This window comes from Ornithorhynchus anatinus, chromosome 20 (assembly GCF_004115215.2).
Source record: "Ornithorhynchus anatinus isolate Pmale09 chromosome 20, mOrnAna1.pri.v4, whole genome shotgun sequence".
Taxonomy (NCBI): Eukaryota; Metazoa; Chordata; class Mammalia; order Monotremata; family Ornithorhynchidae; genus Ornithorhynchus; species Ornithorhynchus anatinus.
In genome coordinates this window covers 25,677,536-25,703,619 of record NC_041747.1, presented here as the reverse complement: position 1 = coordinate 25,703,619, position 26,084 = coordinate 25,677,536, and the positions used below count along the sequence as shown (strand labels likewise).

Below are 26,084 nucleotides of genomic sequence, written 5' to 3'. Positions count from 1 at the left end.
ACATCTGGTACAATATATAATGGGAGGGTTACCTGCACAGTCTTGTTAGTGCCTTGGATTCACTATTTGGATTGTGTTGAATAATGTATATTTAAGACATTAACGGTCTCTAACCGCTGCTAAGTAATTCCTGTTTGTTTCCCCATTTCCGTTGTACAGGGAACACCGGGAACACGTTTAAGATCGAACCCATTTTGGGCATCATCACTCTGTCCAAAGAACCAGACGTGACGGCCATGGGTCAGTTCGTTCTGTCGGTCAAAGTCACCGACCAGGGTTCGCCGTCATTATCCGCCACCGCCATCGTCCGTATTTCTGTCACCCTGTCTGATAATTCTCACCCCAAGTTCGCCCACAAAGACTACCAAGCAGAAGTGAATGAGAACGTGGACGTCGGAACATCAGTAATCCTGATCTCGGCCATCAGTCAGTCGACCCTAATGTACGAAGTCAAAGACGGAAACGTGGATGGCGCCTTTGTCATAAACCCGTACTCTGGAGTGATCACCAATCAGAGGGCCCTCGACTACGAACGGACGGCGTCTTATCAGCTCATCGTTCAGGCCACAAACATGGCTGGGATGGCGTCCAATGCCACTGTAAATATTCAGGTTGTTGATGAGAATGACAACGCCCCTGTCTTCCTCTTTTCTCAGTACTCCGGCAGCCTGAGTGAGGCCGCCCCAGTAAATAGCGTAGTCCGTAGCTCAGCGAACAGTCCTTTGGTGATCCGGGCGACCGACGCAGATAGCAACCAGAATGCTCTGCTGGTGTACCAGATTGTGGAGGCCACCGCCAAGAAGTACTTCACCGTTGACTCCAGTACCGGCGCCATCCGAACAATCGCCCACTTGGATCACGAAACCATCGCCCGTTTCCATTTCCACGTGCACGTCAGAGACAGCGGCAGCCCCCAGCTGACGGCGGAGAGTCCGGTTGAAGTGACCGTCGACGTGACAGACGTCAACGACAACCCTCCGGTCTTCTCCCCGGCTGTGTTTGAGTCGGTCTTACTGTTACCTACTTACGTTGGGGTGGAGGTTCTGAAAGTCAGCGCCACAGATCCCGACTCTGAGGTGCCCTCTGAGCTCACGTACAGTCTGATGGAGGGTCACTTGGACCATTTTTTAATCGACTCCCACAGCGGGGTCCTCACAGTCAAAAACAACAGCCTTTCCCGAGACCACTACGTGCTGATCGCGAGAGTGTCGGATGGGAAGTTTCATAGCACGGCCACGGTCACCCTGCTGGTTAAAGAAGCTCTGGACAGCGGTCTCCATTTCACGCAAAGCTTTTACTCCACTTCCATCGCCGAGAACAGCACCAACATCACCAAGGTCGCCATTGTCAACGCGGTGGGGAATCGCCTGAACGAACCCTTGAAGTACAGCCTCCTGAATCCAGGGAACAAGTTCAAGATCAAATCGACATCGGGGGTCATCCAGACGACCGGGATCCCCTTCGACAGGGAAGAGCAAGAGGTGTACGAGCTGGTCGTGGAAGCCAGTCGCGAGTTGGACCGGCTGCGGGTGGCTCGGGTCATCGTCCGGGTGACGGTCGAGGACATCAACGACAACACCCCGGTCTTCGTCGGCCTCCCGTACTACGCGGCGGTGCAGGTTGACGCCGAGCCCGGGACGTCCATCTACCGGGTCACGGCCATCGACCGAGACAAGGGGGCCAACGGCGACGTGACGTATTTGCTGCGGGAGGGCTACGGCCACTTCGAAATCGACCCGAGTTCTGGGGACGTTACCCTGAGAGAGGCCTTCGACTCCGACCTATCCAACATCGAGTACAGCGTGGTCGTCCTCGCCCGAGACGGCGGGAGCCCCTCCCTGTCCTCCTCTGTCGAGTTCCCCATCACTATAGTGAACAAGGCCATGCCCGTCTTCGACAGGCCCTTCTACACGGCCTCCGTCAGCGAAGACGTGGAGATGCACACGCCCGTTCTGGGCATCAACGCCACGAGCCCGGAAGGCCAAGGAATCATTTACATCGTCGTCGACGGGGACCCGTACAACCAGTTTAACGTGGACTTTGACACCGGGGTCCTGAGCGTCGTCAGTCCTCTGGACTATGAGACGGCGTCCGCTTTCAAGCTGACCGTGAGGGCCAGCGACGCCCTGTCGGGGGCCCGGGCCGAGGTCACCGTGGACGTGCTGGTCACTGACGTGAATGACAATGCCCCCGTCTTTGACCAGCCGTCCTACAGCGCGACTCTGTCGGAAGCCTCCCTCATCGGGACCCCCGTGCTTCAGGTGGTGGCCTCCGACGCCGACTCGGAGAGCAATAGACTCGTCCAGTATCAGATCGTGCAGGACACTTTCAACAGCACCGACTATTTCCACATAGATAGCTCGAGCGGCTTGATATTAACAGCCCGCCTGCTGGACCATGAGTCCGTCCAGCGGAGCACCCTCAAGGTCAGGGCCACCGACAGCGGGTTTCCACCCCTGAGCAGTGAGGTCCTGGTTACCATTTTCGTGACCGACACGAATGACAACCCTCCGGTTTTCAACCAGCTGATCTACGAATCCTACGTGAGCGAACTGGCCCCCCGAAACCACTTCGTGACCTGCGTCCAGGCCTCCGACGCGGACAGCTCCGACTCTGACCGCCTGGAGTACGGCATCCTGTCTGGGAACGATCGGACGAGCTTCCTGATGGACGGCCAGAGCGGGGTGATCACCCTGTCGAACCACCGGATGCAGAGGATGGAACCGCTGTACAGCCTGAACGTCTCCGTGTCTGACGGGCTGTTCACCAGCACGGCCCAGGTGCACGTCAGGGTGCTGGGTGCCAACCTGAACAGCCCCGTCTTCTCGCAGAACGTCTACGTCGCCGAGGTGAGGGAGAATGCCGCCCCGGGAACGAAGGTGGTTCACGTGCGCGCCACTGACGGTGACGCCGGGCCCTATGGGCGGATCGACTTTTCCATCATCAATGATTTCGCCAAAGACCGGTTCACGATCGACAGCCATGGGCAGATCCAGACCACGGAACCGCTGGACCGGGAGAGGCCGACAGAAGGGGACATCAGCATCTTCGTGAGGGCGGCGGACGGAGGCGGGAGGGCGACGTTCTGCACCGTGAGGGTGATCGTGGTGGACGAGAACGACAACGCGCCCCAGTTCCTGACAGTCGAATTCCGGGCCAGCGTCAAGGCGGATGTCGGGAGGGGCCACCTGGTGACCCAGGTGCAGGCCGTGGACCCGGACGACGGGGTCAATTCCCGGATCACGTATTCCCTCTACAGTGAGGCCTCCGTCTCCGTGGCGGACCTCCTGGAGATCGACCCGGACAATGGCTGGATGGTGACCAAGGGCAGTTTCGGCCAACTGCGAAACACGGTCCTGTCCTTCTTCGTCAAGGCCGTAGATGGCGGCATCCCAGTCAGGCATTCCCTCGTTCCCGTCTACATCCACGTCTTGCCCCCGGACACCCTCCTCCCCTCCTTCTCCCAGCCCCAGTACTCCTTCACCATCCCAGAAGACACCGCCATCGGGAGCACAGTGGACTCTCTGAGGATCTTGCCCAGTCAGAATGCCCTGTTCAGTACAGTGAACGGCGAGCGGCCCGAGCACAACCAGGGGGGAGTCTTCGTCGTGGAGCGGGACACGGGCACCCTAAAGCTCGACCAGCGTCTGGACCGCGAGGCCAACCCCTCGTTCCACTTCAAAGTCGCCGCCACCGTAGCCCTCGACAGAGTGGACGTCGTGGTCACGGTGGACGTGGAGGTCAAGGTGCTGGATCTGAACGACAACAAGCCGGCGTTTGACGCCTCGAGCTACGACGCCATCGTCATGGAAGGGATGCCCGCCGGAACCAAGCTGATCCAGGTGAAAGCCGAGGACCCCGATTGGGGAGCCAATGGGCAGGTCACCTACGCCCTCTACTCGGACACGGATCTCCCCGGAGTGACTCAGGCCTTCGGAATCGACAGCAACAGCGGCTGGATCAGCACCCTGAGGGACCTGGACCACGAGGCGGACCCCATGTTCACGTTCGCGGTGGTGGCCTCCGACCTGGGGGAGGCCGTGTCCCTTTCCGCCACGGCCTCGGTCGCGGTGACCGTCACGGATGTCAATGACAACGCGCCGGCCTTTGCTCACGAGGTGTACCGAGGGCACGTGAAGGAGAGTGACCCCCCGGGGGAAGTAGTCGCCGTCCTCAGCACACGGGACAGAGACACGTCAGACCTGAACCGGCAAGTGAGCTACCACATCACGGGTAAGCCCCCTGCCGTGTTTGGCTTCCTCTGTGGTCCGCCGGGGGTGGGGAATGGAGGCGGACGAAGCGGGATTCGGCCTCACGGTCATCCCCAACCAAAAACACCCGATTTATTTCATTCTCAATAAGGTATCAGGGGCTTTCTGTATGCTGGGGGAGATAGAAGATAGTCAGATCGGACACGGTCCCTAACCCACACGCGACTCACAGTGTAGAGAGCTTGCGACTCACAGTGTAGAGAGCTTTTTTATCCCCATTTTACCGATGAGGAACCAGAAGCCCAGAGAAGTGGAATGACTTGCCCACGGTCTCATAACAGACAAGTGGCAGAGCCGGAACTAGAATTGGGGTCCCTTGAGTCTCAGCCCCAGGCTCTTTCCTCAAGGCCCTGCAGCCTCTTTCCAATTTTTATATGAGGTTTCCTTCTCTGCATCCTCCTGGTGGTAGGGAACGTGCCTGTTCATTGTTGTAGTATATTCTCCCGAATGCTTAGGACAGTGCCCTGCACATCGTAAGTGCTCAATAAATACAATCTAATGTATGGACCCCTTGTCCCAGAATATGACCTCTAGCCTCTCCCTCTTGCTATCATCTTTCCGCCCTGTTCTCTCTCCTCAGTTTCCAATTGCAACCAAGCGACTGGGTTAAGGTGGTCCCATAATAACAACAATAATAACTGTAGTATTTGTTAAGGGCTTACTAATAATAATGCTGGTATTTGTTAAGCGCTTACTATGTGCCGAGCACTGTTCTAAGCGCTGGGGGAGATACAGGGTAATCAGGTTGTCCCACATGAGGCTCACAGTTAATCCCCATTTTACAGATGAGGGAACTGAGGCACAGAGAAGTTAAGTGACTTGCCCACAGTCACACAGCTGACAAGTGGCAGAGCCGGGAGTCAAACTCATGACCTCTGACTCCGAAGCCCAGGCTCTTTCCACTAAGCCACGCTGCTTCCCCAGTATAGTAGCTTCCCCTACTATATGCCAGCAGGTTACTGAGCACATGGGGCTCACAATCTACGTAGGAAGGAGAAGAGGTATTTAATCCCCATTTTGCAGATGAGGGAACTGAGGCACAGAGAAGTTAAGTGACATGCCCAAGTTCACACAGAAGGTCCGTGGCAGAGTCAGGATTAGAACCCAGTGCTTCTGACACCCAGTTCCATGCTCTCTCCACTAGTCCTTGCTGCTTCTCAGCTGTTACCCCACTGAGTTAGTTAACTTCTCTATGCCTCAGTTACCTCATCTGTAAAATGGGGATGAAAAATGTGAGCCCCACGTGGGACAACATGATTACTCTGTATCTACCCCAGCGCTTAGAATAGTGCTTAGCAATAGTAAGTGCTTATCAAATACCGTAATTATTATTATTCTTATTATTTATTTACTGTGAAATGGGATGCTTACACCTAGAATTGAGCAAACCACCATGAAAGTTAAAACCAAGTCACTTCTAACCCACTTTAAGATTGCTTTTTGCATCCAACTTTTTTTTCCCCAACTTGCCTTGGCCGGTTTCTGTGATTTATTTGGGGGGGGATTCTGAACATTGAACCCCATCATAAACATTTTCGTTTTTACTGGCTAAAAGCCTTAATCTGAACTCCAGACCGTAATGCACATTCTCTGTCTTCAAGAAAATTTGATTTGGAGATTTGTGTTGTTGTTTTTTCCAAGGCAGTCCTTTGGACATTGTGATATTGAAAAAGTGGAACACAAGAAAAGTGCCAAAAGATTTTATAGAATCCATCAATACTTGTAGGCAGCCAGCTTCCGTTTAGAAAACCTACATCATTCATTCAGAGTGAAAAACGAATTAATTAGAACGCCCTCAGGACACAGAATCTGCTTAAGTATGTTAGTGGAAAAGTTAATTAATCACTGTAGAATAAGATCAGCAGCGGAGCATACATTTGAACGGTAGCAGGTAGCTTTCTTCACTCCAGCTTCTCCTCTTCTTCCTTTCCTTTTAAGACAATTTCCCCGACAGTATTTTCTGTGTCAATCTAGTTTTCTGTTTTATCATTTACCTTCAATCTTTCATCCTAGAAATTTCAACTGGAGAGATTTTCGCAATAGAGAAATGAAAGATAGCAGTTGCAGAGAAAAGATGCATGAATCATCCCTTGGATGATTTTCGATTTTATGTTTTCAGTTTTAATGCAGAAGCTTCTTAAGCATTCCAAGGAATCCTTTCCTATTAGGAAGACTGAAATGAATTCTGGGCCCCAAGAACCCGCTCCCACCCCTTAAATCTCAGCCGGGTCCCCCAACAACCATTTGGAAGTATTGAGTACCAGGGAACCTTAAAGCTAGTCAGTGGGACCCACCACCACTGATTTTAATTTGATTTTACTTTTCCCTTTTTATTGTAGCAGTTGGCTACACACAACTTGGCAGTGCTGTTTCATATTAACAAAGGATTGTTAATCATTTCCTTAACAAAAGAGCATTTATGGCCTGCACAGAAAATCAGTTAGACCATCTGAAGAGTCTGTCCGTGGGTGTGAAAATATTAGCCCGTGGCAGTTGAATTGGTTCTCACCCTTCTGCCCGGCCAGGCCAAGGGAAAACTCCTGGCCTGGGTTCTAATTCTGGCTCCACCACTTGTATGCTTACCTTTTCTCTAGGCCTCTGTTTCCTCATCTGTGAAGTGGGGAGTCGATACCCGTTCTCCCTCCTAGTTAGACTGTAAGCCCCACTTGGGACGGGGACTGTCCGACCTGATTATCTCTTACCTGTTCCAGTGCTTGGGACGTAGTAAGCGCTTAACAAATACCACTGTCATTATCACAGCGATTCACACTGCGGATTCTGCTGTGCAATAGGGATCATTTACCTTTCCGGAGCAGTTGTGGTTAAAGCGTAGTCAGGGTTCTCCTTATTAGAACAGTCATTTTGGTCCCTGGAATAAATCTCAGGTCAGTCAGCCCACGTATTCCAAAATTCACATCTTCTACTCTCACTCCCTCATTCTGAGTTCCACTCCATCCACGTGAACTCTTGAGATGTTCCAGTGGGTGGGAACCCGTTCCTCGTCTCCTGCCTTTTCAAAAGGATCAGAAGGAGGTGGGTTCTGTGCCATTTTCGGACAAGCGCAAGTAACCAGTGTGGGAAATGTTAATGAACGAATCTGCGCCTCTTGCCAGTTTTAATGTCTTGCATTCCTCAGTGTGTGAAATGACATAATCTTCCTGCCTGGGGATAATAAGGACAAGGGTTTCTCTCTCTTTTCTCACTCCTCGCCCGCCTCCACCTCCCCACTCCCCCTACTCTCTCTCTCTCTCAAGCTGCTTTAGTCACCATGCAGTTTAATGATGTGGAAAAGTAATATTGCTAGGTTCGGTGTTTCAGCATAATAAAAAGCTGTTGGGCTTCCTCTGCTCCACTGTTCCCTAGCTCTCACTCTGATAAATTTGATCTAATTGCAGTGCTTATCTTTGAACTGTTCCTTAAATGACCCCTAGTTAGGGCTATTTAATTCTAATGTGTCTTCCCCTGTCATGTAAACTTTTCCCCCCACCCTTAACTTCAATCCTAATGAATATAAGAACAGCACAGCTGTATGATAAAGCTTTCATTAAAGGAGTCCTTAATAGAACCGACTGCCATCCCTTGATTGCATAATCAACAAACTAATGAAATCGTCTTGGTAACAAGAGCTGCGGTGTATTACATCCTCTCTTGAGACCAAGTGGGAAGACGATTCTTTCGTTCTGAAAAGACTATTGATTGTTCACTGTTTGAATTTGATCGTCTAAGGGGACCCCCAACAAGAGATAGTTTGGAGTGTCTCTGAAAGGGTTTTGTTTTCTTTGCAAGTTATTGATTTGATTTCCACGTAAGGCATACAAAGATCACATTTTGCCCGGAGAGGGAAAAATGAAACTTTTTCTAGTTTTCAAGGGGAGCCGATTTGAAATATCTCTGATGGTATAATTTGAGGGAAAAGTGTTTCTCTCTCATCCTTCCTTCTGTCCTCTCTCTTCTTACTCCCTCCCTCCTTCCTTTTCTCCCTTCCACCTATTCTCCTTCCCTTCTACCCTCCTTCCTTCTTTCTCTTTCACTCTCCATCCCTCCCTCTTACATTATCATTATTATATTTGTTAAGCACTTACTATGTGTCCAGCACTGTTCTAAATGCTGGGGTAGAGGTACGTTAATCAGATTGGACACAGTCCCTTCGTGGGGCTTAGAGTCTAAGTAGGAGGTAGACCAGGTATTTAATCCCCATTTTAGAGATGAGGAAACAAAAGCACAGAGAAGTTAAGTGACTTGTCCAAAGTCACACAGCAAGCACTAGACCTGGGATTAGAACCCAGATCCTCTGACTCCCAATCCCTTAATCTTTCCACTAGGCCATGCTGTTTCTCTTCCCTCCCTCCTTTCCTTCCACCCTCCCTCCCTCCCTTCTCTCTCCCCTTTCCCTCCTTCTCTTCCCCTCCTACCCTTTTCTCCTTCCTCCCTCCCTTTCTTATTATGTTTTTTCAAACATTTTGTACTAGAAACACTTCCCAATATAAAGCAAGTTTGTTCCAGATCTTTAAGGAAATATCTTTCTCCATCATAGGAGGGAATCCCAGAGGGAAGTTTGCCTTGGGTCTGGTTCAGAATGAATGGAAGGTGTATGTAAAAAGGCCCCTGGATCGAGAAGAGCAAGATGTGTACTCCTTGAACATCACTGCTACCGACGGTCTATTTGTCACCCAGGCTGTGGTGGAGGTGACCGTAAGTGACGTGAATGATAACAGCCCGGTCTGCGATCAGGTGAGTCTGATGATTCTTCCCATTGTTCGGGACCGTTTACAGTGACTCCTCCCTGTACTTCTTTCCAGTCAGCCCTCTCCTCTTCTGCTCCTTCCATCAAGACCTTAGTGAGCTTTGGGAATTGCTAGTCGTTATGTCATTTTATTGTGGCCTCCCTCCTGTATCCTGGAAAAAAAAATCACCAGCCGTGGGAAACTTCAGCCTCCCATTTGGGGTTCACAATGGTGCAAGGAATACGTTGACATGTCATTTGGACCCCTGGGGATTGAAGACAAGAGGAAGGATTTAATGGAGCCCAGGGAACATAAAATGAGCAGTAATTCATTGTAATAGTGAAAGGGCTTGTTTCACTTTGCCGAACTCTATCCCACCCTTGCAGATTGGTGCCCAGATTTGATCACGCCCCCAAAACCATCAGGATTTCAACGTGTGTCCTTCACACACAGTAAGGAATTAAACCCAGTCAGTATTCTTTACTATTCACTGACCCTCTCCTGGGGTGAGCAGGTTACTGACAGAGAATAATCGGTGCCGACTTGTTCATCCCAAGCGCTTAGTACAGTGCTCTGCACATAGTAAGCGCTCAATAAATTCTACTGAATGAATTGAATGAACTGCCTGTAGCCTCTTTAGCTGTAAAGGTTTCCCAAAGGTTAGGAAGGTTCTCTGATTCCGACTCAAAGATCCCTGGGTGCCTCTTTCAGCATGACAGTCTAGAATTGAACAGTAATGTTCTCAGAAGGAATTTGACCAGATTCGCCTGCAGTGAGTTTCCCCAGCCACCTCTCTTCCTGTTCATCGGTGTGGTGATGGTGGCGTCTTCCTTATTTGGAGGAGGAGCGAGGCCCAAATCTGAGGACTAAGAAGCCTCCATGCCTGGAGATTTCTGTAGCAGTGCCACGAACAGTTAGTCTGCAGAGAGTACTTCTTCAAAATTCTGAGCTTATGTCCTGTCTACACAGTTTGGTCTCTTGTCTATGCCTCAGAGAGGCTCCATCTAAAAGGGCAATAATAAATGCTGGAGTTGAATTTAGTGGTCTCGCCATCTTTGAAAATCTTCTTCCTTATCTGTTGAGGGTGGGTCTATCTGTCGTCTTCAGCATTCTTAAAATAGTATCTAGGGAGCACTGTAACTTCTTTAGGGATAGGTGAAGGTCCTTACTTTGGTGACGGTCAACACATCATCAGATGGCTTCACATGTTTTTAGCTTGACCTGGTTACCCCCATTGCAGGTTTTTGGAGGGCTGTATTTAGTTAAGACAGTGAGAAGTTATGATTTTTTTTAATGGTAGTTAATTGCTTATTATGTGCGAAACATTGTTCTAAGTGTCGGCATCAAGAAGTTAAGTGACTTGCCCCAAATCACACAGCAGGCAGTTGACAGAACCAGGATTAGCACCCTGGTTCTCTGACTCCCATCCCCGTGCTCTTTCCACTAGACCACGCTGCTTTGTCTCTGTGTCTTGGATTGTGTTTCTTGCTTTGCTGCAGCTATTTTACTCTTGGATCATTTTACCCCAAGCCTGTCTTGATGGTGTTTTATAATAATAATTATGGTATTTGTTAAGCACTTACTTTGTGCCAGACACCATACTAAGCTCTGAGGTGGATATAAGCAAATCGGGTTGGACACAGTCGCCTGTCCCACGTGGGGCTCACAGTCTCAATCCCCGTTTTACAGATGAGGTAACTGAGGACCAGAGAAGTGAAGTGACTTGCCCAAGTGAAGGGACAGGATTGGAGCCCATGACCTTGTGACTCCCAGGCCTATCCTCTACCCACTACGCCCTGCTACTTCTCTAATGTCATACCCAAATACCTTCACGGCTTCCTGATAGGCAGGACCCTTGGGATGGTTCAGATTCTGCTTAGGTTGTTAGGAAAACTTGAGTTTAGAGCATATGAGTTGGAGATCAATCTGCACTTGGCCCTTGCCTGCGAAACATTTTACAAGTTCCCCTGGTGAGCAGTGATATCATCTGAGAGGTGCCATTGCCTAGATCTTGGGACATCCATGATGTCTACCCCTTATTTAGGAGGCAGGAGATAAGAGTTGACTAAGTGGGCACGTTTGGCTCATTCGATGGGCAGAAGTGTGGGATCTGATCCTTTTTTCCCTCCCAGTCACATCATGCCATCAGCCATCCTGTTTTATGTTCCCGACTATTTGTTGCATAGGTACTTAGAGTCATAATTGCTTGCTTTTGTTTTCAAACATTTGATCTAAACGCTTATTCTTTCACCACTCTATGTTTGGCAGTAAATGATTCATTCATTCATTCAATCATATTTATTGAGCACTTACTATGTGCAGAGCACTGTACTAAGCGCTTGGAATGTACAAAACGGCAACAGATAGAGACAGTCCCTACCCATTGATGGGCTTACAGTCACCTGACTATCCGATAGATTATTAACTCCTTGAGGGTTGGGATTTTTCCATGGTCTGTTCCCATGCAACTGGTGGTAGAGGGCTGGATTTACTCAATGCCAGCGAAATGACGATATGTATCTCTTATTCTTTATAGGTGGCATATACGGCGTTGATCCCAGAAGACATCCCATCAAACAAACTCATCCTTAAGATCAGCGCTAAGGACCCTGACGTGGGATCCAATGGAGATATAAGCTATTCACTCTATGGATCTGGAAATAACAAATTTTTCTTAGATCCAGAAAGTGGTAAGGTTAAAAATGTTCTTTGGCCCAGTGGTTTTGTTGCTCCATGGGTGGCTTGGAGGCTGAAGTTCTGGTTCTAATTGGATTTAAGCATTCTAATGGGATTTAAAAATTTACAGGACCTTGTAAGTCAGGAAAACAATTTCCAAAAAGCATTAGGCCTGATGCAGTGTGACCTAGTGGATAGAGTACAGGCCCGGGCATCAGAAGGACCTGGGTTCTAGTCCTGGCTCTGCCCTCTGTCTGATGTGTGACCTTGGGGAAGTCGCTTCACTTCTCTGGGCCTTAGTTACTTCATCTGTAAAATGGGGATTAGGGCTGTGAGTCCCATGTGGGACAGGGACTGTGTCCACCCAATTACATTTTATCTACCCCAGCACTTAATACAGCCCCAAGCACATAGTAAGCACTTAACAGATACCACAGATATTATCATTATTAAATACTGATGATAATGTAAATACCTTTGGCGTTTTCTCCAAGCCCCAGACCATTCCCAATAAAACCAACCCAAAAGAAAATAAAAATGGGAATATCCTGCAGTTCTTTAAGGCCCTTGGCTTAATTCCTGTTCGGACCACCAGTTGGCTTTCTGTAAGCTTGTTGCCTGATTTCTTTTAAGTCCTGGGCACTTGGCCCGGTGCTTGTATTAAGGACTTATAATTAATGCTATTTAGGTGTGCTCCCAAGAAAGTGCCCAGCATTACTGGAAGTTGCATTGCTGTTTCATTCAAACATATTTATTGAGTGCTTACTGTGGGCAAAGCATTGTACTAAGGCCTTGGGTGAGTACAGTAATAAACAGACATGTTCCCTTCCACAACACCCTTACAGTCTCGGTGGTTCTGAACCTGAGATCCGTCCCTGAGACCACATCTCCCCCACCCAATCTGATAATCTTAAATCTATTGGTGCTTAGCACTTAATATTACTAGCATTATTATTATCATCATACCTCACTTCCCTGATGAAGCTAAATGCTGTGGTCTCCGGTCGACCCGCAAGACAGAAAATTTCCAAGATGTAAGCTAGTCCCATCTCTTCTTGCTCCTCTAGGTGAGTTGAAAACACTGGCCCTTCTAGACCGAGAGAAGATCCCCGTGTACAATCTGATTGTTCGGGCCACCGATGGAGGCGGCAGGTTTTGCCAGTCTGAAGTCCACCTGATCCTGGAAGACGTGAATGATAATCCGCCCGTGTTTTCCTCGGACCACTACAGCGCTTGCGTCTATGAGAACACAGCCACCAAAGCACTGCTGACCAGAGTCCAGGCCACCGATCCTGATGTTGGTAAGTCAATGATCCCGCCGAGACTTGTGTCTGATATCGCCCTCGTCCACCTGGCCTTTTCTGGTGGCCCATCCCTCTCCAAAAACCGGGCCCAAAATTTCCAGAGCTCGAAAATGGGCAGACCTCAAATTCAATCAGTCAGTCATATTTATTGAGTGCTTACTGTGTGCAGAGCACTCAACTCGGCCCTTGGGAGAATACAATTTCGCAGTACATAACAGAATTGGTAGACACATTCCCTGCCCACAGTGAGCATTCTGTTTAGCGAGCAAAGCAATCGTTCCCGACTGTCTTCTGACTGCCTTACATGGTACGGGGACTGTGTCCAACTCAATTTGCTTGTATCCACCCCAGTGCTTAGTACAGTACCTGGCACATAGTAAACACTTGATGAATACCAAAGCTATTATTTTTAGAAGTGATGGGAATTGGCTGGTTTTCTTTCCTGTTATTCTTTTTGGTTAACAGAGACTTGGTTCATGTGACTTCACCCTCCCAACACAAATCATTTCCTCTCCGCTTTCCGAGTTCTCCAAACTACAGTTAAGATGCATAATATACCAGGGAGATTCATTTCCATTTCTAAAAAGGCTTACATCTCATGCCCAGTTGAAAAATAGCAATTACAATTTAGTGTAATACAGTGCAAATTTCAATTACTAAATGCTTTGCAAGCCTGGGTTTTTTGGACTGCTATAATGAGTAGCATTTTGGTCACGTCTGAAGTGACATTATTGGGAAAAGGGGAGAGAATTGGAATTGAAAGTTGCCAATAAAGTTTGTGTTGGAAACCACTTTACATAATGAGATGGCGAACTATGAAAGATGTGATTTAATTGCAAGGTAGTTGGTCTGAGAATGCATAAGTTGTTGGGGTGGTAGTGCGATGGAATATAAATATCAAAGGGCATATAAACATTGTTGGTGGAGAATTTCAAGAGCTGTAAATCAGGGGGTTGCAGAGTGGGTGGGAGGGCATCTGGAGGGGTAAGTAGGTTTATTATAATTCAGTGTCTTTACTGTTTCCCACTATATTAAAAGAAAAATTATTGTAAAAATGGTAGAGTAAATCGAGTGAAAAAAAATTTCTTAAATATAATACTTAAGGAAACATCTCTGGACATTTCCCCTTCAGAAAAAGTCATTGTGACCCCTCTTTGGTTGATGGGCAGAAACAAAGAAAGACATATAGATACAGATATTTTGATGTTAGATGCTCAGAAACCACCAAAATTAATGCACATTCAGACTGGCTAAGCAAGAAACATTATTCATAAATATCCATAGATAATGCTGCTAATTTTTAAAGATCTATATCATAATAACCAACCATAGGAGAATTTTACCAATTTTTTGGACTGATGGGTTTAGGCGTACTGAGGCAGCAGACCAGTGCAGCCATTTGAGCCCCTTGAAGGGTATTATAACATCTCAAAAGTAGAATTAAGACAACAATTTTCAGATTTAGAAATGGAACTTATTTATGAGTTTTGTGGCAGTAGTGCAGTCTAGTGGAAAGAGCTGGGTCTGGCACTTAGGACAGAGAGACAGGAATGTTGTGAGGATGAACTGAGATCACTGATCCGAAAGTACTTTGAAAAACTACATGTGCTGTAAAAAAAACCCACAACAAGCATTAACATCATTACTTCAGGCCAGTTTACCAGGTACAAACTAGTGTCTGTCGAGCTGTGCATGTTTTTGTTCAAATGTGAATCCACCTGGCCGCAGACTTTGAAGTGGTGCCAACCTCAGGAGGAGAAATAACCACAGTGTGCTACATCTTCGGAGAAGGTTGAAAAGAGAGGTATGACGTTTGGTACAAAACAAGAGGGACACTTCTGATGGAATTGCTTTCATAGCTTCGCTTTGAGAAAATCTGAAGAAAACTCACCTCACTAATCTGTAAATCCAACTGATGAGTAGCCACTGGAAGTCTCTCCTTGAGACTGTAAGCTTCTTGTGGGCAGAGAACACACCTACCCAATTCTGTTGTATTGTACTCACCCAAGTGCTTAGTACAGTGCTCTGCACACAGTAAGCACTCAATAAATACCATCGACTGACTGATTGAAAGCCTCATCCGACTTCTCAGCCAGAACTGAAGAGTCAAAGTAGGGTCTCCACCTCATGCGATGGTTTCTGTTGTTTGAGTCTTCCGCCATCACTGGCCTTCTGAACACTTGCCCCAAACCGAACGCACATTAAACACTTTCAAGAATTGTGACCTGTGGCCTTAGAATTGTCCACCCTTCCCTCTAGTAAGAGGCTAATTAAATAGGCCCTAAAAGATGGAAATCTCAAGACAGTGGGCAACCAAGGATGTAATTGGTCTGATCCAACGTGCTCAGTCTAATGCTCTGCACACAGTAGATGCTGAGTGAATCCTGCTGTTAATGCTATGGAGATTTGCTTTCTTGGTGCCCATCCAATCAATCAGCTGTATTTGTTGAGCACTTAATGTATGCAGAGTACTCTGATAAGTGCTTGGGAATGTGCTACCTCATTCCCTGCCTATAATGTTCCCCCTGGTTATGAAAAGACCTTCCAGCAATCTTTACATTTCCCTCTGCACCCCTATCTTTCTGGCTAATAGCCACTTTGGCTCTTTCCTTTTGTCTGTTTGGAACCTGCCATCCAAATGGGATTGGGCTGGGAATCAATCCATGGTTTTAATTGAGCCCTTACCTTGTGCAGAGCACTGTTCCTAAGCGCTTGAGAGAGTACACTACAACAGAGTTTGATAGAAACATTGCCCACACCACAGTGAGCTTACACTCTAGAAGAAATGGAGAGGACCCAGAGTTGTTAATATCACTGTCTATAATAATAATAATAATAATAATAATAATAGTACTTGTTAAGTCCTTACTATGTGCCAAGCCCTGTTCTAAGCACTGGGGTAAGTACAGTTAATCAGGTTGGACAAAGTCTCTGTCCCAAAAAAGGTTCACATTCTTAATCCCCATTTTACAGATGAGGTAACTGAGGCCCAGAGAAGTGAAGTGATTTACCCGAGGTCACATAGCAGATATGTGGTAGAGTTGGGATTAGGACACGTGTCCTTCTGACGTCCAGGCCTATGCTGTATCCACTAAGCCACACTGCTTCCCCAACTCAGTCCAACTCAAAATACGAAATGGCACTTATACACAAGTGGCTGGTCTAGAGAGAGAGCAGGGATCATTCTACAATGCATCCAAGAAGTCTTTATGTTCTCCGGAGATATTATCCTTGTGAAGAATTTGACTCTTTCATACCAAGCCCAGAAATTCGCCCACCCCTAGGTACCCGTAGTCAGAGTCTGAAGTGTAGAAACCAAAGCCCCTAAAGAAGAAACCTTCAATTTTACTGGGGCCATAAAAGCTTCATAGAGACTCCTCCTAGTTCCTTCAACACGTTATCTGTGGCTCACTGGGCCTGTGAAATCCTTACCAGCAGAATCCCCTGTAGAAATGAAATGTTCTTAGAGGTAGCTGATTGTGCTCTCTACAAATCCCCCTCCTTGATGTATTCCTTGATGTGATATGTAAATGGATTTGCCTCTTACCGAAGAAGAGGGAGAGCTATTGTTTCTAAGCGCTCAGTGCCAATGATTTAATGTGGTTCCTTTCCCCCCCACATCGCTGTTATTCTCTGAGTGTTAAATCTTTGATGGCAGCAAAGGAACTATTAAAGTGTCAGGAAAAATTAAACAACCCCACAAAAAAGGCCAAGGGACACACGTCACTCCCTCGAGAATAGCACACTCCTGGCCGTTGGTCCACGGCAGAGAGCGAGACTGTAATTCTTTGTATCGAGAGCCTTTCTCCAAGGAGCTCAAAGCACTTAACACTCAGCGTAAACCTCGGCATGGAGCTGAAGGGTGGAATTTATGTTCTTCCATCTGGATGCAAAAGCTGAGGGGCAGAGAGGTTAAGTGGCTATCCCCAAGTCTCCCGGTGAGGCATCGGGGGAGCCGGGAACAGGTCCCCGTTCTGCACTTGAATCCTTCCTGTTCTTTACCCAATCGTGTAGCTTCCCACTGCTGGACTGATATGTTTTGTTGATGGATTCCCCTTTCACTTCCCAGGCCACTGAGAGGCAGAGTAGGAGCAACACCTGTCTAGTGGATCCGGAAGGCCTTTTTTTTTTCTTTTTTTGGTACTTGTTAAGCGCTTTCTATGTGTCAAACACTGTTCTAAGCACTGGGGTAGGTACAAGTCAATTAGATCAGATGCAGTCCCTGTCCCACATGGGCCTCATGGTCTCAAGTAAGAGGGAGAACAGGTATTGAATGAACAGGTAATGAATTGTACATCGCCTTGATTCTATTTAGTTGCCATTGTTTTTACGAGATGTTCTTCCCCTTGACGCTGTTTATTGCCATTGTTCTTGTCTGTCCGTCTCCCCCGATTAGACTGTAAACCCGTCAGACGGCAGGGACTGTCTCTATCTGTTGCCGACTTGTTCATCCCAAGCGCTTAGTACAGTGCTCTGCACATAGTAAGCGCTCAATAAATACTATTGAATGAATGAATATTGAATCCTCATCTAATTCAGGAAAGAATTGGTCGGTTGGCAGCTGACACGCCACCATCATTCAGGATCTCTAAGAAGACCACGTGGCTAATGAACCAAAGCAATAGGGTATTTGTAGAGGCTCTAGGGTGGCCTTGGAGGACAATCTTTCCAACGCAGTGGACAGTTCCATTTCACTGGTCGCCCCCCCTCCCCATTGTGAACTGCTTGGACTGCAGCCTGACCGCATCGTGTCTTTCTTGATTCTAACCATTTGGGGTCTCAGGCTCCGGGCATAGAGTGCTATGATTGTCCCACAGGTAGTGGAGATGGGGGCCAACCTGGAAGCGGGATACTGACTCCCACAATTTTTGGAGCTGGACGTTGCGTCACTCATCCTAGATCTCTGACGAGACCTGAGAATTTCCAATCAGGGCTGGATTGGAAGCTCTTCAAGGGCAGGAATCATGTCTGCTAATTCTGTTGTTTGCTCGCAAGGTACTAGTACAGTTCTCCACACACTGTTGGTGCTCAGTAAATATCGTTCACTGATGGAGGGCTTGATCCTAAATGTCCCCTCTTAGTTCTTTTCCACCTTACAGTCAGTGTATCAGTGGAATTTGAGTGCTTACTCTGGGGAGAGCACTGTACTGAGCCTTGGGAGAGTACAATATAGTATAGTTGGCAGTCACAATCCCTACCTCCCTCAACCCGGTCTTTTACCTACCTTGGCGGTGGTGTGAGAGTTTGGACATCAGAATGTCGGCACAGTACATAAGCTCCTCCTCTAGATGTTAAGCTCCTTGTGGGCCAGGATTGTGTCTACCAACTCCACTGTATTGTTCTCTACTGTACTGGATGCAGTGTGACCTAATAATAATAATAATAATAATAATAATGTTGGTATTTGTTAAGCGCTTACTATGTGCCGAGCACTGTTCTAAGCGCTGGGGGAGATACAGGGTAATCAGGTTGTCCCACGTGAGGCTCACAGTTAATCCCCATTTTACAGATGAGGGAATTGAGGCACAGAGAAGTTAAGTGACTTGCCCACAGTCACACAGCTGACAAGTGGCAGAGCCGGGAGTCGAACTCATGACCTCTGACTCCGAAGCCCAGGCTCTTTTCCACTGAGCCACGCTGCTTCCCAACAGCCACGCTGCTTCCCGACCTAGTAGAAAGAGGATAGGCCTGGGATTAAAAGAACCTGGGGCCTAATCCTGGCTCTGCCACTTATCTGCTATGTGACCTTGGGCAAATTACTTAACTTCTCTAGGTCTCAGTTTCTTCTTCTGTAAAATGGGGATCCAATGCCTGTTTTCCCTCCTACTTAGGCTGTGAACCCCATGTGGGTCAGGGAGTACATCCGAACTGGTTACCTTGAATCTACCCCAGTACTTAGAACAGTGCTTGACAAGGGCTCATGAGTTCGAATCCCAGCTCTGCCACTTGTCGGCTGTGTGACTTTGGGCAAGTCACTTAACTTCTCTGTGCCTCAGTTCCCTCATCTGTAAAATGGGGATTAAGATTGTGAGCCCCACGTGGGACAACCTGATTCCCCTATGTCTACCCCAGCGCTTAGAACAGTACTCGGCACATAGTAAGCGCTTAACAAATACCAACATTATTATTATTAAATATCACAATTGTCATCATTACCTGTATCTCCCCCAGCGCTTAGAACAGTGCTCTGCACATAGTAAGCACTTAACAAATACCAACATTATTATTACTATTATTATTATTATTATTATTATTCTCCCAAGCACTCCTATGCTCTGCCCTCTTTACCGAGTAAGCTCTCAATAAAAGCCATTGATGGATTGATTGAATGTGTCTCCTGAATGAGGAATGTTTTCCTCCCCACCAAGGTTTCAGGAGACCTATATTGCCTGGCACTGGAGAGTAATGGACAGCCTTGTTCCGAAATCCTTCTTGCTTTTGCCTCTTATTTGTTATGAATAAAGACTGTGGTTCCCAATCACTGCCATCCTTCCCAGGGGGAGTTGCTGGCTTTCACCCGCCCTCTGTGAAAAACTTTTAAAAACCACTTTGCAAGAAGTGGAGAGGCTACTTAAAAATAATTGGTAACTGGAAAAGCAAATGCTAATTTCACAGACCTCCTCACAATGATTTTCTATTTCACTTTGTATGAACCAAGTGCACTTGGGGAAAAAAAAAGATTAGGTGTGGTCTTTCTCCCTCCTTCCCCTCTATAGTTACTTTTTATGTCTCCTACTCTTTTATGTTTCTTTCATCTTAAATCCAGGCATCTTTCGCCCCTCAGACTTTATTTCAGCAAAATGATTTTTAATCAAAACAGCAGAATGAAGATAGTTATCAAAAATTTTTGCTCCTGAAGTTCTTCACTTCATGCCCAGAGATTAAAGCAGAGACGGGAAATGTACTTTGAGCTCTGGAAATCTCAAAAAAGACAATGTGGGTTTTCAGATCTGTGGCAAGACCTGCTGAGGGGGATGATGCCAAGCCTGCATTTGACCTGACTTCCTTGTTAAGACTTCATCAGTGCAGGGAAATAATGGAGATGGTATTCCACCACTACACAGGGCCACCCCTGAAGGTCTTGGGCCTTTGACTGATAACCCCATGCAGAGATGGAATGGTTCAAAGAGCCAAAATAGTCAGTGATGTAATCTTCCCACTCTTAAATCTCCGCCTCCTCTGGGAATGAGCCTCCCAAACCTTTGGCTCCTTGGTCAGTTGACCCCATGCCAATCAGCCTTGCCAATCAACCAAGTGCATTTATCGAGCGCTTATTCTGTGCAGGTCACTGTCCTAAGTGCTTGTCATTGCATTGAGCTCCACTCACCAGGAAGGGCTGGTGGTGTGGGGTGATTGCTCCAATTCTCCATCCCCTTGCTGCACTAGGTAAATACATTATCCAGAACCTTTTTGTATGGTACTTAAGTGCATACTATGTGCCAAGCACTGTCGTGAAAACTGCGGTAGGTACAAATTAATAAGGTCGGATGCAGTCCCTGTCCCAAAAGGGGTTCACAGTCTTAATCCCCATTTTACAGATGAGGTAACTGAGGCCCAGAGAAGCGAAGTGACTCACCCAAGGTCACACAGCAGACAAGCAATGGAGTCGAGATTATAACCCGGGTCCTTCTGACTCCCAGGCCCATGCTCTATCTACTAGGCCACACTGCTTCTTTTGATCCTTTGCTCACTTTGACAATTCCTAAAGCTTTTAGAAGGTCCCTACAGTGACAGCTCAAATCCATGACCATTGGAAAAGGAACCACAGCCTAAGGTTCCCAGGGTCCATAGAGAAAAGTACCCGTGAATGACAGTCCTTCTCGAATCATCAAATTGACAAAAGTGAAAGTTGCATTCATTGATTCCAACACAGTCCATCGGTCTAGAGCCCAAATCTGGCAGATAATAAGAACAAGTGCATCAAATGCATATCGTTCCCGTCCCTCTTGAAGAACAAGTGGCTTTCTAGCTTGATTTAGAAAATGGAAAGAAGAAACAAACCCATTGTAAATTGGCTAAATTCACGGTCATTGGCATTGTTTTTCCTTCAGAAACCTTATTTCTGGGGGCACAACTGATGGCCTGGATTCCTGAAGATGTTAGAAAGAGTCCTGTTCCTTGCCGTTTTTCTTGTTATTGAAGTGTAGAGTAGGCTTAGGAGACAAGTAGCCCCATTACAGTGTTTCACTGACATCTTCATTTGGGAGTCATTGATCCATCGTCCTCAGCAAAATATGAATTTTTCCTTTGAGGATGCCTCCTCATTTTGACCAAACTTCCAAAGCCCCATCCAGAATTTAACAGGCAATGGTTAAGTCACTTGAGCTTAGTTCACTTATCTTACGCCACTTGAAGCAGCATCTCACAATAGAGGTCCCCTTTCTCAGATCAAACTGGCTGGCCAGCCAATCCCTTCCTCTGTCCCCTTGCAGTCTCCCCTCTAAACTGCTCCAGGGAGATTAAACTCCCCCTGATTTGAAAGACCCTTAAAGAAAGACTCTCCAACCTCTCTCTCTGTCTCCTTCCTTCCTAGGCCTCACCGCCAGGTTATTCTTCCTTATACGGTAGTGCTCTCCTCCAGTCTCTTCCTCAGAGAGCCCTCCAACTCCTCTCTCTGAGCAAAGGGGGAGTTTAATTATTCCCTTTTTATAGATGATTTAAATCCTCTAAGGACCTGCCACCTCCATTTATGTCAGTTACCATGAAGAAATTTCACTTGCGCTGGAAATCCCACTTCTCTCAGAAACTGTGCTTTCCAGCACTTAAACAAAAAAGCCAAGTGGCACCGTCCTCATTAAATTAAGTGAAAATTGCAGAAGAGAATTAGATGCTTAAAAATACAGACACAAAGTGATGGATTAATGTTATACCTTCATATAACAAATCGTGACATTCAGTGGAAGCATTAGGCCAATTAGCAGACAGCGGGCTGCTCGTTACATTGTTTCAGCTCAGGACATGACAAAGGAAGGGGTGTCTAAAGGCTGGCATTTAGCATGCCAGCACGCGCTCCTCCATAGAAAGTTTCCACTGTGGTCACGTGGTGCGCCCGTCGGTCTACGACAGCCTCTCGGATCCAAGGATGCAGGTCGTAGGTTTGAAATTTGACTTAGGTCACTAAGATGCTGACATTCTACTGAACAGGCGAGTGTCTTAACTGTACCAAAACTGTACCAAAAGCCTTCGTATTTGAAATGAATTCTTGGCACCCCAGAAAAAGAAATTTAAAAGCACGCCAGACAAACCTCTCCAGTCGACTTCTGGCTGGTTCTGAGCTGTGCTGTCGGGTGGTTTCCCATCATCTAGACCTGCTTTTAGGTGACTTTGGGTGGCGTGGTTGGCTGGGAGGTCAGACCACACCCCCACCTTCTAGTAGGAACAAAAATAAAGGTAACGCTGTGGAGGTGGGAAGAAGGATTTTGGATCGGTTTCCCCCTAACCCTCATGCCGTTCTGCGGTGGCAAAGCAGAAAAGCTCTTGTCATCGATTTTAAATGAACAAACTGTGCCCTGAAGGGGAAGAGTAGATTTTGCTTGTCTGATTAATGTTGGACTTGTAAACAACAGGGTGAGCCGACTGATCCAATTTCCCCAGGAGTGGTGCAGTGTCCCTACTTAGTGAGTCCGAGCAGAGCCCTGAGTAGCAAAGTGATTCACTCAGCAGTCAACAAGAGGCTGGGGTGGTGTTTCAGCATTTCATTTTAATTACATTTCAAAGAGCCTGGTCTGTCCCAGTGAAGGAAGAGCAGACAACCATAAAGTACCTTCCCTTCAGGCCTCATTATAGCCGACAGCTTTTGTGTGCAAATCTAACTTCCTCATCACCTATGCAACCCCTGGTTGTCTTGTTCTGAGGCACCGAGAGGACAATCAACTCCCTCCGAAATCCATTTCTGTCCCTGAATGAAAGGTGGGAGTAGGGAAATGCTTGGGGGATTCTAAAAACTGTTTAAAGAGGAAGCATCCCTAAGAAAAGAGCCGGTCAGTGGGGTCATGGCTCCTTGCTGATTCTCAACCCTGGAGATCCAAGGATCGGTAACTACTGTGGTGGGCATATGTCAGACCGCTGTTGTCTACTAGAGGAGCAGCGTGGCACAGTGGAAAGAGCACGGGCTTTGGAGTCAGGGCTCATGAGTTCAAATCCCAGCTCTGCCACTTGTCAGCTGTGTGACTGTGGGCAAGTCACTTAACTTCTCTGTGCCTCAGTTCCCTCATCTGTAAAATGGGGATTAAGACTGTGAGCCCCACGTGGGACAACCTGATTCCCCTGTGTCTACCCCAGCGCTTAGAACAGTGCTCTGCACATAGTAAGCGCTTAACAAATACCAACATTATTATTACTAAGCACCATTAGTGGGATCGGGTCTATTCATCATTAATTGTATTTTTGAGTGCTTACTATTACGGCAGAGGACAGGAGGTTCTGGAGAAAGTATATCCATGGAGCGAATCGGAAACAACTCGATGGCACGTAATAATAATAATAATGTACAGAGCACAGTACTAAGCGCTTGGGAGATTGCAATACAACAGAGTTGGTAGACACGTTCCCTGCCGAGAAGGAACAGAACTCGAATCCCTGCCTTCAAGGAGCCTTAATTCTAGGTCGGAGTCACCCAAGACCAGAAGCAGTGCCTTGTGGCATCCAGCACCAGATTTTGTCTTTGACATCTGGCAACAAAGGATACTTAGAGGAAGAGAGTTAATGTCCCTCCTGGACATATACCTTAACAGTTATAGTTGTACCATCCCCAATCTTCCCTTTAATAATCTACCTTCAAATGACGACGTAAGAATCTAACCCCATGGGTGACTTCAAATATCTGTAAATAGCACGTGGCGTTAGCAATATGTCATCGTTCAAAAATGCACCGACGTCTACTGGTCACTGGACAACTAAGTGCGTAATCATTTTTGCTGGCATGATTTTTAACTTGTTTAATTTCCTTTTTCTCTTAGGTGTGAATAGAAAAGTTGTGTATTCTCTAGCCGACTCAGCCAATGGGTACTTCTCCATAGACCGCTCATCAGGAATAATAATTTTGGAGCAGCCACTTGATAGAGAAGTCCAGTCTTCCTATAACATAAGCGTGAAGGCGTCGGACCAGAGTGTCGCCCTGGCACTGTCTTCCTTTGCCACGGTGACCATTACAGTGCTGGACATTAATGACAACCCTCCTGTGTTTGAAAGAAGGGATTATCTTGTCACTGTGCCAGAGGACACGTCGCCGGGCACGCAGGTCTTAGCGGTGTTTGCTACAAGCAAAGATATCGGCACGAATGCCGAGATTACGTATCTCATCAGGTCTGGGAATGAACGAGGGAAATTCAGGATCAATTCTAGGACAGGTGGGTACAATGTCAAACCAATTGTTCTGAGTTCTGCCTTGTCCTCCTCCCAGTTATGCCCTCCACCACCAGTCCTGCCCTCCGCCGTCAGTGACAATAATAATAACAGTCATGGTATTTGTTAACCACTTACTATGTGCCAGACACTGTACTAAACTCTGGGGAGATACAAAATAATAATACCTGTCCCACATAGGGCTCACAGTCTCAACCCCCATTTCACAGATGATGGAACTGAGGCACAGAGAAGTGAAGTCACTTGCCCAAGGCCACACAGCAGACAGGTGGTGGAGCTGGGATTAGAACCCAGGTCTTTCTGACTCCCAGGCTGTGCTCTATCCACTAGGCCATGCTGCTCCACTGCCAATCCTCAGTTCTGCACTCCACCACACGCATTTATGATCTCTTTGTTCTCTCCAGATCCAGACTTGCGGGGTTTCCCAATCCCCCAGGGGCTCTGAGGCCTTCACCAGTTTGAAAATTCTCTTGAACATTTTCTTACCATTTTGTACATAGACAATCCTCCTTATCTGGGGAAAGTTGGGGCATCTCCAGGCTCCTTGCAAATTACAGAGAAGCACAAAGAGACCAGGGACAGAAAGCGCTGGGAGAGTCATCTTAGCCAGTGGGAAATGGCAAGACGGGGCCAGACACAGACAGGGATGCTAATCCATGCGGAGCAGGGATCGAGTCACCTGATGTTCTGCTTCCTGCAGCCTATGGCTTTTAGGCAGAAGGCTAACCCAAACAGGCAACTAGTTTTCCAAAAGCATCAGCCCCTCCCAGAAGCTCTTTTGGTCCTGGAAATTTTGCATTGCATTCACCATCTCAACTCCTCCTGGTCCTCAACCGCACATGTCTATGAACTCCACACATTGCCAGGTTAAACAGACTTACAGCTCATGCTATAGCAGATACACTCAGGATTCCCCCAGCGGGATAGAGTTCCACAAAACCCAGCCAAAAAAACAAACCAACCCCGCCTTTTATTTAAGCCCTGTCTGTTTTTCATTAGCACCTCCCTGCTCCCTTCTATTTCTTATCACTCTCAGTCCTGTGAGGGGATGTTTATTTTCACGGCCAGTTTAAACCCCATTCATTGCTGAGGTGAAGTGTGGAATCTGAAACCCTAATGTAAGACAAGATCCATTCTCTGTAAAAAAAAAAAAAAAGAATTACTTATCAAGAGATTCATTTGCAAATATCCAAATTTGTAATCCTCTGCATGAGAAGTTCCATGCTCATTTGAATATCGGTTTTTATTATTTATTAACAGGATGGTGGGGTTTTTTTCCCCTTCAATTAAGCATATTTTGAGTTTGCACTCTTAGTTAGTGGCCGTTTCATGTGAACAGCATGGAGAAACAGTTAAATAGCATTCAATTTGGCATTTGAGGATGAGGCTAGGAGACTAAATAAAGCAATAAATGTGGTAATTGTTAAAGAAACTTAATCACAGAGCAAAATCCTGAATTATTCATTTCCATGGAACCGCTTCAGCTCCTGCCTCTTCTGCCCTCCTACGGAATGAGATTAGACTCAGACTCAGGCCTGCTGTATATATCATTAGCTCCTGGGAATGGTGCTCAGGCAACAACTCCAAAAGATGAAAGGGAATTTCCTGCCTGGTCCTAGTAGTTTAATTAGTTCAGTCTCCTCTTAGTTTCCTATTAGGCAAAAAATTAAATACCTTTGAAGACTGCTATTTGCTGGATATGCAGGAGTTGGGAACTAGGTTTCCGGGGACCATAGAGAGTGCAG

General features: G+C 47.0%; 1 protein-coding gene across 5 annotated transcripts in view; it reads left to right on the top strand.

Moving 5' to 3' along the window:
• Positions 1–26,084, top strand: part of FAT3 (FAT atypical cadherin 3) — a 317,724-nt gene that overhangs the window by 251,100 nt on the left and 40,540 nt on the right. For all 5 annotated transcript variants that reach the window (XM_039914896.1, XM_039914894.1, XM_039914895.1 and 2 more), the window contains 5 exons: positions 160–4,233; positions 8,806–9,002; positions 11,532–11,685; positions 12,739–12,972; positions 23,934–24,323. In XM_039914896.1, coding sequence (XP_039770830.1) covers positions 160–4,233; positions 8,806–9,002; positions 11,532–11,685; positions 12,739–12,972; positions 23,934–24,323 — 5,049 coding nt within the window. The remainder of the gene's footprint in view (positions 1–159; positions 4,234–8,805; positions 9,003–11,531; positions 11,686–12,738; positions 12,973–23,933; positions 24,324–26,084) is intronic.